This window comes from Panulirus ornatus, chromosome 5, assembly GCF_036320965.1.
Source record: "Panulirus ornatus isolate Po-2019 chromosome 5, ASM3632096v1, whole genome shotgun sequence".
Lineage (NCBI taxonomy): Eukaryota > Metazoa > Arthropoda > Malacostraca > Decapoda > Palinuridae > Panulirus > Panulirus ornatus.
In genome coordinates, this window is record NC_092228.1 from 47,781,876 (window position 1) to 47,795,166 (window position 13,291).

The window sequence follows — 13,291 nt, forward strand, 5'->3', positions numbered from 1 at the left end:
ACCTCCCCATTTGTGCCCTTCACTGAAGTTCCCATTTGCTCCCTTGTCTTACGCACTTTATTTACCTCCTTCCAGAACATCTTTTTATCCTCCCTAAAATTTAATGATACTCTCTCACCCCAACTCTCATTTGCCCTTTTTTTCACCTCTTGCACCTTTCTCTTCCTGTCTCTTTCTTTTATACATCTCCCACTCAATTGCAGTTTTTCCCTGCAAAAATCGTCCAAATGCCTCTCTCTTCTCTTTCACTAATAATCTTACTTCTTCATCCCACCACTCACTACCCTTTCTAATCAACCCACCTCCCACTCTCCTCATGCCACAAGCATCTTTTGCGCAATCCATCACTGATTCCCTAAATACATCCCATTCCTCCCCCACTCCCCTTACTTCCATTGTTCTCACCTTTTTCCATTCTGTACTCAGTCTCTCCTGGTACTTCCTCACACAAGTCTCCTTCCCAAGCTCACTTACTCTCACCACCCTCTTCACCCCTACATTCTCTCTTCTTTTCTGAAAACCCATACAAATCTTCACCTTAGCCTCCACAAGATAATGATCAGACATCCCTCCAGTTGCACCTCTCAGCACATTAACATCCAAAAGTCTCTCTTTCGCGCGCCTGTCAATTAACACGTAATCCAATAACACTCTCTGGCCATCTCTCCTACTTACATAAGTATACTTATGTATATCTCGCTTTTTAAACCAGGTATTCCCAATCATCAGTCCTTTTTCAGCACATAAATCTACAAGCTCTTCACCATTTCCATTTACAACACTGAACACCCCATGGATACCAATTATTCCCTCAACTGCCACATTACTCACCTTTGCATTCAAATCACCCATCACTATAACCCGGTCTCGTGCATCAAAACCACTAACACACTCATTCAGCTGCTCCCAAAACACTTGCCTCTCATGATCTTTCTTCTCATGCCCAGGTGCATATGCACCAATAATCACCCATCTCTCTCCATCAACTTTCAGTTTTACCCATATTAATCGAGAATTTACTTTCTTACATTCTATCACATGCTCCCACAACTCCTGTTTCAGGAGTATTGCTACTCCTTCCCTTGCTCTTGTCTTCTCACTAACCCCTGACTTTACTCCCAAGACATTCCCAAACCACTCTTCCCCTTTACCCTTGAGCTTCGTTTCACTCAGAGCCAAAACATCCAGGTTCCTTTCCTCAAACATACTACCTATCTCTCCTTTTTTCACATCTTGGTTACATCCACACACCTATAGTTTTGATTTCATTTACAGACCTAAGCAAAAAGATGATGCTATAGCATCATCTTTTTGCTTAGGTCTGTAAATATTGCCGAGATATAGTTTACTTTTGAACTTGTCAGTAATGTCATTATAAAGTGAGCTGAGAAAGGTATGTTGTATTGGTTTGGACACATGGACAGAATGAGTCAGGAAAGGTTGACAAATAGGATATATGTATTAGAAGTTTAGGGAACAAGAACAACTGGAAGATTGAATCAGAGAAAGAAGGATGGGGTGAAAAAGGTTTTAGGTGCGCAGGACCTAAACATGCGGAAGGGTGTAAGGCATGCCCAGGATAGAGTGAATTAGTCTGATGTGGTATACAGGGGGAGATGTTCTATCATTGGACTAAACAAGGGCTTATGAATTAGTCAGGAGAAACCATGGAAAGTTCTGTGGTGCTTGGTTGTAAATAGGGGCTGTGGTGTTAGTGATTACACATACCAGTTGGAAAGTAAATGTGAGTGAATGACTGTTTCTTTGTCTGTTCCCTGCAGTACCTCACTTTCATAGGAAACAGTGGACAAGTATGAAAAAAATAGTGTACAACATGAAAACCTAAGACACACAGGGATGGAAAGGAAACCTGCTTCAGGAGTTAAAAGTTTAAGATTAATTATTTATTGTACTTGTTCAAAATTCTTTCTTGTTTCCCCAGCTAAGAAAAGAATAATTTATACTAAATTGGAGTTCAACAGTTGCATGGAAGATGGATACTTGTTGGACACCATTGTGTGTGAAGAATAAGTTCAAAATAACAGAACAGATAGATATAAGAAAAACATGGAGCACTACTTCCTTATGCTTTGGCATTCAGATTTTTTTGGATTATGAATATCTAGACTGGAAATATGTGTGTACTGCAGAGGTACAGCGCTAGATTTGAAGGAAGGTTCACTACCAATAGAATCATCCATTTTCTCTGTTCCCTTTGCTCTTAAAGTTTCTAAATTATAATAATCTGATGTTTCTTATCAGGTGACCCAGCCAGATCAGGTGTGAACAGCAGTCAGATCTTGGAGACTCTTGCCATCCTAACCACAGGAAAACTTCTGATTTGTAGTGTGCTGCCTGTTGTTTGGGAATGGGCAGAAGACTCTCTGTCTCTGTCAGTCCAGCAGTGTTGTCTACATCTCTCCTGTGTCAAAAAGGTGACTGCTATAATATACAAAAGTACAGTCTCTGGGGCTAGGGAAGAGAGAATTCTAACCATATATTCCTTGCATTCCCCAAAGGTGACTAAAAGGGATGGGTGTAGGGAACTGGATATCTTCCCTTTCCTTTATTTTGATTTCTAAAGGGTGGAACCGAAGGAGCCAAGCCTTTCAAAAACTCATGCTGGAGTGTCTGATTGTGTGTGGATGTAACCAAGATGAGTATGTCAACATTTATGATGCATAAGATGGGGTATTAATAATGGATGATTGAAATACAAAAATGAGTAATGTGGCAGTTGAGGGCACAGGGAACTCAGTAAGGTGAATAAAAATAAGCACCTTATGGAGTTGTGCTGAAGAAGGACAGGTGGTTGGGAATACCTGGATTAAAAAGAGGGACATAAATAAGTGTACATGGATCAGTTGGAAAAATGGTACTCAGTTATTACTAGATAAGCATTGATTGAGAGGCATGCAAAAGAGGGACTTTTAAATATGAATGTCGTGAGCTGGTGGGATGTCTGAACATTACCTGATTGAAGATTTGTAGTGGTTTTTGGAAAGATGAAATGATATGAGTATGTAAAGGATGGTGAAAGTAAGTGAGCTTGGAAAAGAGATCTACATGAAGAAATACCATGTCTTATGGCAGAAGTTGAGAGTAAATGAAGCTAAGGGATTGGGTTAAGAATAGGAGGAGTATAGGGAAATAGTTCTGGCGTGTGCAAAAGTGTGTGGTATGCAGAAGGTGGGAGATGGTCAGGTGAGATAGGGTGGTGAGAGGTGAAACTATAATATAAATTTGGAAGTGAAAGAAAAAAGAGGTGTATGGGTGGCACATACAACAAAAAAGTGAGACTGACTTAGAGATGTACAAGGGAAAGTGGCAGATCAAGAGAAAGGGCTAAGTGATCAAAATGAAGGCAAATGCTAGTTAAGGTGAGTATCAGCAAACTTCAGGGAGAATGAAATGTTTTTGAAGGAGTTAGAGTGAGAAAAACAAATGGTGTAAGTAGTAACAGTCGGTGATGAAGTGAAGAGGGGATGAAGTGAGTACTTTTGAAGGACTGTTGAATGTGTTTGATGATAGGGTGGCAGATGCAGGATGTCTGAGCTAGGAAGGTGGTTTGGTGAAGAGAGAAGAGGTGGTGAAACTCTTGCATTAGATGAAATGTGGCAAGGTGGCTAGAATGGATGTTATTGCTGTTGAATATTTTAAGAAAGGGGTGACAGTCCTCTTTATTGATTAGTTAGGATTTTCATTGTATGTATAGGTCATGTCAGAATGCATGTATAGTGCCACTGTATAAAGGCAAGGAGGACAAAGATGAGCATTCAGATTACTGAGATAAAAGCTTACTGAGTTGGTGTACCCGTTAAGCTGTATGGGAGAGTGGTGACAGAGAGGTTGGTGACAGATGGATTTTTATTCAGCATTTATGGATCTAATCTAGAGAAAGCATATGACAGGGTTGATAGAGATGCTTTGTGGAAGGTGTTGCAAATGTATGGTGTAGATGGAAGGCTATTAGAAGCAGTGAGGAGTTATCATCAAAAGAGTGACATGTGTGTGAGTGAGTAGAGAGGAGGGTGAATGGTTCAAGGTGAAGGTGGGTGTGCTGCAGGGATTTGTGATGTCAATTTAGTTGTTTCATTTGTTTATGGATGGGGTGATGAGGGAGGTAAGTGCAAGGATCTTAGAGAGAAGGATTGGATATGCTTTATGTAAGGGGTGCAGGGGCCTGGAAAGTGAGTCAGATCTTGTTTGCTGATGACATGGCACTAGTGTCAGATTCTAGTGAGAAATTGTGAAAGTTGGTGTCTGAGTTTTTGGGGTGTCCATGAAAAGAGACAGTTGTGAGTAAATGTGAATAAAGGTTATTAGGTTTGGCAATGCAGAATGACAGGTAGTTGTGATGTATGATTGGGGAGACCTTGGAGGAGGTAGGGTATTTTAGATACCTGGGAGTGGACATGGTAGCAAATGGAACCGTGGAAGCGGAGGTGAGTCTTAAGAGTGGATGAAGGGGCAAAGTTTTTGAAAGCATTTGGAAATGTATGGAAAGAAAGGTTGGTGTAAGGGATGGTGAAAATGGGAATGTTTTGGAGGTATGATAGTTTCAGTGCTGTTATATGAATGTGAGGCATGGGCTGTAGATGAGAATGTACAAAAAAGGTTGGAGGTGTTTGAATTGAAATGTTTCAGGACAGGATGTGGTGTGAGAAGGGTTGCTTGAGTAGGTAATAATAGGGTAAGAGAGAGGCATGGTAATAAGATGAAGAGGGTGTGCTGAAATGGTTTGGACATAAGGAGAGAATAAATGAGGATGATTTGACAAAAAAGGTATATGTTCTCTCCATATGTCTTTCCATGTATTTCAGCACCAGGACATGTGAAACATCTGGGGTAAACCATGGAAGGGTCTGTGGGGCCTGGATGTGGATAGGGAGCTGTGGTTTCAGTGCATTACACATGACAGCTAGAGACTGAGTGTGAACAAATGTGGCCTCTTTTGTCTGTTTTCCTGGTGCTTCCTTGCTGAAGCAAGGGGTAGCGATAATGTTTCATGTAAGGCAGGGTAGGGCCTGGAATTGATGAAGGGAAGCAAGTATGAACATGTACATGTATGTATATGTATGATTCTGGATATGTGTATGTATATGTATATATGTCTATATGTTAATATATATACAGTATATATATGTTGGTTGGTATGGCTGTATGGCATTCAGTGTATGTATGGATCATGGTGAAGTGCCTCAGGATTGGCAAAATGCATGCATAGTGCCATTGTACAAAGGCAAAGTAGATGAAGGTGGTGTTCAAATTATAGAGGCATAAGTTTGTTGAGTATTCCTGGGAAATTATATGAGAGGTATTGATTGAGAGGGTGAAGTTATGTACAGAGCGTCAGATTAGGGAAGAGCAGTGTGGTTTCAGAAGTGGTAGAGGATGAGATGTTTGCTTTAAAGAATGTATGTGAGAAATACTTAGAAAAATAAATGGATTTGTGTAAAGCATTTATGGATCTGGAGAAGGCATATGATAGGATTGATAGAGATGTTTTGTGGAAGGTCTTCAGAGTATTTCGAGTGAGAGGTAAGTTGTTAGAAGCAGTGAAAAGTTTTTACCAAGAATGCAAGGCATGTGTATGAGAAGGAAGAGAGGAGAGTGATTGGTTCCCAGTGAAGGTCGGTCTGTGGCATGGATGTGTGATTTCCCCATGGTTGTTTAATTTGTTTATGGATGGGGTGGTTAGGGAGGTAAATGACATAGTTTTGCAGAGAGGGGCAAGTATTCAGTCTGTTGGGGATGAGAGGGCTTGGGAAGTGAGTCAGTTGTTGTTCGCCAATGAAGCAGCTCTGGTGGCTGATTCGAGTGTGCAACTGCAGAAGTTGGTAACTGAGTTTGGAAAAGTGTGTGGGAGGAGAGAGTTGAAAGTAAATGTGAATAACAGCAAGGTTATTAGGTTCGGTAGGTTTGAGGGATAAGTTAATTGGAATGTGAGTTTGAATGGAGAAAAATTGGAGGAAGTGAAGTGTTTTAGATATCTGGGAGTGAACTTAGCAGCAAATGGAACCATGGAAGTGAAAGTGAGTTACAGGGTAGGGGAGGGGACGAAGGTTCTGGGAGGGATGAAGAATGTGTGGAAGGAGAGAATGTTATCTCAGAAAGCAAAAATGGGTATGTTTGAAGGAATAGTTGTTCCAACAATGTTGTATAGTTGCAAGACATGGCCTATAAATAGGGTTGTATGGAGGAGAGTAGATGTGTTGGAAATGAAATGGTTGAGGACAATATGTGGTGTGAGGTGGTTTGATCGAGTAAGTAATGAAAGGGTAAGACAGAGGTGCGGAAATAAAAAGAGTGTGGTTGAGAGAGCAGAAGAGGGTGTGTTAAAATGGTTTGGACATATGGAGAGAATGAGTGAGGAAAGATTGACAAAGAGGATATATGTGTCAGAGGTGGATGGAACATGAAGCAGGAGACCAAATTAGAGATGGAAAGATGGAGTGAAAAAGATTTTGAGTGATCGGGGCCTGAACATACATGAGGATGAGAAGCGTGCAGGGAATAGAGTGAATTGGAGTGAGGCAGTATACCAGGGTCAATGCACTGTCAGTGGACTGAACTAGGGGATGTAAAGTGTCTGGGGTAAAACATGGGTGTGGGGCCTGGATGTGGATAGGGAGCTGTGGTTTCGGTGCATTACACTATACCCATATATATGTGTGTTTATCAGAGTCTTTTATGAGAGAAATGCAGTGATTCTTCACTAGTAAAACTGGTTTGAAAGGTCCTAACCCCAGCATACCTAAGAGAACATCTTGTGTTCTCCTTGGAGAAAAAAGAGTTTGAAAACTTTACAACCTTTATTATAACTGTTAACATTTTCAAGGGTTGTATGCGTATGTTGAATCTTTTTAGCAAATGAAATGCCGGTCATGTAATAAAGAAACTTTTTTTTCACAGATATTGAAGAATGCAGTGAATGACTCTGAATGCCAAAACTATATTTTGAATGAATGGGATGGCATTGTCAGGGTAGTCAGTTTTTCTGTTCATGCCATCCTAAGCTTGCAAGTGGCCAAGCCAGTTCCAGTTCTTCAATGCCTTTCCAGTATTTCTAGGATTTTAGTGGCCAAGTTAAGGTAAGCTGTATTGCTGAATATTTCTTGCTTTTGCATTGTTCTTTAGTACACATTGCACATTTTTGTTTAGTAATGTTTGTATTATTGTTAAAGTGGGTTGTGTTAGTCATCATTAAGACCTTTAAAGTTAAACCTTGCAGAACTTAAGAAGAAAGTCACTAACCTCCAGAAGATTATGTTCAAATGGTTAATTTTTAATGTAGAAAATGGAGAAAAACTGTAGATAGTGAAGTGTTTTAGATATCTGGGAGTGGATTTGGCAGCAGATGGAACCATGGAAGTGGAAGTGAGTCAAAGGGTGGGGGAGGGGGCGAAAGTTCTAGGAGCATTGAAATATGTGTGGAAGGTGAGAACATTATCTCGGAGAGCAAAAATGGGTATATTTAAAGAAATAGTGGTTCCAACAATGTTATATGGTTGTGAGGTGTGGGCTATAGATAGAGTTTTGCGGAGGAGGGTGGGTGTGTTGGAAATGAGATGTTTGAGGACAATGTGTGGTGTGAGGTGGTTTGAGCGATATATAAAAAAAAAAAAAAAAATATATATATATTTTTTTTTTTTTTTCAAACTATTCGCCATTTCCCGCATTAGCGAGGTAGCGTTAAGAACAGAGGACTGGGCCTTTTTCGGAATATCCTCACCTGGCCCCCTCTGTTCCTTCTTTTGGAAAATTAAAAAAAAAACGAGAGGGGAGGATTTCCAGCCCCCTGCTCCCTCCCCTTTTAGTCGCCTTCTACGACACGCAGGGAATACGTGGGAAGTATTCTTAATCCCCTATCCCCAGGGATAATATATATATATATATATATATATATATATATATATATATATATATATATATATATATATATATATATATATATTTATTTTATTTATTATACTTTGTCGCTGTCTCCCGCGTTTGTGAGGTAGCGCAAGGAAACAGACGAAAGAAATGGCCCAACCCCCCCCCCATACACATGTATATACATACGTCCACACACGCAAATATACATACCTACACAGCTTTCCATGGTTTACCCCAGACGCTTCACATGCCTTGATTCAATCCACTGACAGCACGTCAACCCCGGTATACCACATCGCTCCAATTCACTCTATTCCTTGCCCTCCTTTCACCCTCCTGCATGTTCAGGCCCCGATCACACAAAATCTTTTTCACTCCATCTTTCCACCTCCAATTTGGTCTCCCTCTTCTCCTCGTTCCCTCCACCTCCGACACATATAGCCTCTTGGTCAATCTTTCCTCACTCATTCTCTCCATGTGCCCAAACCACTTCAAAACACCCTCTTCTGCTCTCTCAACCACGCTCTTTTTATTTCCACACATCTCTCTTACCCTTACGTTACTCACTCGATCAAACCACCTCACACCACACATTGTCCTCAAACATCTCATTTCCAGCACATCCATCCTCCTGCGCACAACTCCATCCATAGCCCACGCCTCGCAACCATACAACATTGTTGGAACCACTATTCCTTCAAACATACCCATTTTTGCTTTCCGAGATAATGTTCTCGACTTCCACACATTCTTCAAGGCCCCCAGAATTTTCGCCCCCTCCCCCACCCTATGATCCACTTCCGCTTCCATGGTTCCATCCGCTGCCAGATCCACTCCCAGATATCTAAAACACTTCACTTCCTCCAGTTTTTCTCCATTCAAACTCACCTCCCAATTGACTTGACCCTCAACCCTACTGTACCTAATAACCTTGCTCTTATTCACATTTACTCTTAACTTTCTTCTTCCACACACTTTACCAAACTCAGTCACCAGCTTCTGCAGTTTCTCACATGAATCAGCCACCAGCGCTGTATCATCAGCGAACAACAACTGACTCACTTCCCAAGCTCTCTCATCCCCAACAGACTTCATACTTGCCCCTCTTTCCAAAACTCTTGCATTTACCTCCCTAACAACCCCATCCATAAACAAATTAAACAACCATGGAGACATCACACACCCCTGCCGCAAACCTACATTCACTGAGAACCAATCACTTTCCTCTCTTCCTACACGTACACATGCCTTACATCCTCGATAAAAACTTTTCACTGCTTCTAACAACTTGCCTCCCACACCATATATTCTTAATACCTTCCACAGAGCATCTCTATCAACTCTGTCATGTGCCTTCTCCAGATCCATAAATGCTACATACAAATCCATTTGCTTTTCTAAGTATTTCTCACATACATTCTTCAAAGCAAACACCTGATCCACACATCCTCTACCACTTCTGAAACCACACTGCTCTTCCCCAATCTGATGCTCTGTACATGCCTTCACCCTCTCAATCAATACCCTCCCATATAATTTACCAGGAATACTCAACAAACTTATACCTCTGTAATTTGAGCACTCACTCTTATCCCCTTTGCCTTTGTACAATGGCACTATGCACGCATTCTGCCAATCCTCAGGCACCTCACCATGAGTCATACATACATTAAATAACCTTACCAACCAGTTCACAATACAGTCACCCCCTTTTTTAATAAATTCCACTGCAATACCATCCAAACCTGCTGCCTTGCCGGCTTTCATCTTCCGCAAAGCTTTTACTACCTCTTCTCTGTTTACCAAATCATCTTCCCTAACCCTCTCACTTTGCACACCACCTCGACCAAAACACCCTATATCTGCCACTCTATCATCAAACACATTCAACAAACCTTCAAAATACTCACTCCATCTCCTTCTCACATCACCACTACTTGTTATCACCTCCCCATTTGCGCCCTTCACTGAAGTTCCCATTTGCTCCCTTGTCTTACGCACTTTATTTACCTCCTTCCAGAACGTCTTTTCATTTTGGATGTTAATGTGCTGAGAGGTGCAACTGGAGGGATGTCTGATCATTATCTTGTGGAGGCTAAGGTGAAGATTTGTATGGGTTTTCAGAAAAGAAGAGTGAATGTTGGGGTGAAGAGGGTGGTGAGAGTAAGTGAGCTTGGGAAGGAGACTTGTGTGAGGAAGTACCAGGAGAGACTGAGTACAGAATGGAAAAAGGTGAGAACAATGGAAGTAAGGGGAGTGGGGGAGGAATGGGATGTATTTAGGGAATCAGTGATGGATTGCGCAAAAGATGCTTGTGGCATGAGAAGAGTGGGAGGTGGGTTGATTAGAAAGGGTAGTGAGTGGTGGGATGAAGAAGTAAGAGTATTAGTGAAAGAGAAGAGAGAGGCATTTGGACGATTTTTGCAGGGAAAAAATGCAATTGAGTGGGAGATGTATAAAAGAAAGAGACAGGAGGTCAAGAGAAAGGTGCAAGAGGTGAAAAAAAGGGCAAATGAGAGTTGGGGTGAGAGAGTATATATATATATATATATATATATATATATATATCCCTGGGGATAGGGGAGAAAGAATACTTCCCACGTATTCCCTGCGTGTCGTAGAAGGCGACTAAAAGGGAAGGGAGCGGGGGGCTGGAAATCCTCCCCTCTCGTTTTTTTTTTTTTTTTTTTTTTTTTTTTTTTTTTCCCAAAAGAAGGAACAGAGAAGGGGGCCAGGTGAGGATGTTCCCTCAAAGGCCCAGTCCTCTGTTCTTAACGCTACCTCGCTATCGCGGGAAATGGCGAATAGTATGAAAAAAAAAATACATATATATATATATATATATATATATATATATATATATATATATATATATATATATATATAGATATATATATATATATAAAATGGGAAACAGAAGAAGGAGTCACGCGGGGAGTGCTCATCCTCCTCGAAGGCTCAGACTGGGGTGTCTAAATGTATATGGATATAACCAAGATGTGAAAAAAGGAGAGATAGGTAGTATGTTTGAGGAAAGGAACCTGGATGTTTTGGCTCTGAGTGAAACGAAGCTCAAGGGTAAAGGGGAAGAGTAGTTTGGGAATGTCTTGGGAGTAAAGTCACGGGTTAGTGAGAGGACAAGAGCAAGGGAAGGAGTAGCTGTACTCCTGAAACAGGAGTGGTGGGAGGATGTGATAGAATGTGAGAAAGTAAATTCTCGATTAATATGGGTAAAACTGAAAGTTGATGGAGAGAGATGGGTGATTATTGATGCATATGCACCTGGGCATGAGAAGAAAGATCATGAGAGGCAAGTGTTTTGGGAGCAGCTGAATGAGTGTGTTAGTGGTTTTGATGCACGAGACCGGGTTATAGTGATGGGTGATTTGAATGCAAAGGTGAGTAATATGGCACTTGAGGGAATAATTGGTATACATGGGGTGTTCAGTGTTGTAAATGGAAATGGTGAAGAGCTTGTAGATTTATGTGCTGAAAAAGGACTGGTGATTGGGAATACCTGGTTTAAAAAGCGAGATATACATAAGTATACGTATTGTTACGAACTCAGTACTTATTATAGCAAGGTCGCCAGTAACATATATATGTTACAAATACTCTACTGGTCCTTGTCTTTGCAAGGACGGTAGATTTGTAATATAGCACAACTCAGGATAACGCTATCTTAACGCTATAGGGTTAAAACAAACACCAAGGTTAGAATTACTTATAATGAAAAGAATTGAAATGTACAAGGTGAACACATAAATCAGGCACGAATCATTTACGTTAACACTGAACATGAGTTTAACATTGGACATAGGTTAACATTCAAGATAAGATTTCAAACCAGGAGATCTCTTTCCGTTGACACTGTTCGATAGCATTACATTCAGTTAGATTCTGACGTGACACAGTAAACATACACAGTAAACATCATTGTTATTTTATTTTTTTTTTATTATACTTTGTCGCTGTCTCCCGCGTTTGCGAGGTAGCGCAAGGAAACAGACGAAAGAAATGGCCCAACCCACCCCCATACACATGTATATACATACGTCCACACACGCAAATATACATACCTGCACAGCTTTCCATGGTTTACCCCAGACGCTTCACATGCCTTGATTCAATCCACTGACAGCACGTCAACCCCGGTATACCACATCGCTCCAATTCACTCTATTCCTTGCCCTCCTTTCACCCTCCTGCATGTTCAGGCCCCGATCACACAAAATCTTTTTCACTCCATCTTTCCACCTCCAATTTGGTCTCCCTCTTCTCCTCGTTCCCTCCACCTCCGACACATATATCCTCTTGGTCAATCTTTCCTCACTCATCCTCTCCATGTGCCCAAACCACTTCAAAACACCCTCTTCTGCTCTCTCAACCACGCTCTTTTTATTTCCACACATCTCTCTTACCCTTACGTTACTCACTCGATCAAACCACCTCACACCACACATTGTCCTCAAACATCTCATTTCCAGCACATCCATCCTCCTGCGCACAACTCTATCCATAGCCCACGCCTCGCAACCATACAATATTGTTGGAACCACTATTCCTTCAAACATACCCATTTTTGCTTTCTGAGATAATGTTCTCGACTTCCACACATTCTTCAAGGCCCCCAGAATTTTCGCCCCCTCCCCCACCCTATGATCCACTTCCGCTTCCATGGTTCCATCCGCTGCCAGATCCACTCCCAGATATCTAAAACACTTCACTTCCTCCAGTTTTTCTCCATTCAAACTCACCTCCCAATTGACTTGACCCTCAACCCTACTGTACCTAATAACCTTGCTCTTATTCACATTTACTCTTAACTTTCTTCTTCCACACACTTTACCAAACTCAGTCACCAGCTTCTGCAGTTTCTCACATGAATCAGCCACCAGCGCTGTATCATCAGCGAACAACAACTGACTCACTTCCCAAGCTCTCTCATCCCCAATAGACTTCATACTTGCCCCTCTTTCCAAAACTCTTGCATTTACCTCCCTAACAACCCCATCCATAAACAAATTAAACAACCATGGAGACATCACACACCCCTGCCGCAAACCTACATTCACTGAGAACCATCATTGTTATACTTAGTTAAGCTTGACGTGACACAGTAACATATCGTTACACTTAGTTAAACTTGACTTGACACAGTAACATATCACTACACTTAGTTAAGCTTGGCATGACACAGTAAACATCGTCGTTACACTTAGTTAAGCTTGGTATGACACAGTAAACATATCGTTACACTTAGTTAAACTTGGTATGACACAGTAAACATCTTACAACCTAGTTAAACTTGACGGGACACAGTAACATCTTACAACCTAGGGTAGCGGTGGCTACGGCGTTCGAGACAGGGAAAGCCTACATTACCTTGCTGGGCGCGAGACTTTGTGAA

General features: G+C 41.3%; 1 protein-coding gene across 1 annotated transcript in view; it reads left to right on the plus strand.

Moving 5' to 3' along the window:
- Positions 1–13,291, plus strand: part of Mms19 (MMS19 nucleotide excision repair protein) — a 561,976-nt gene that overhangs the window by 351,551 nt on the left and 197,134 nt on the right. The window contains 2 exon segments of the mRNA XM_071662204.1: positions 2,263–2,435; positions 6,916–7,094. Coding sequence (XP_071518305.1) covers positions 2,263–2,435; positions 6,916–7,094 — 352 coding nt within the window.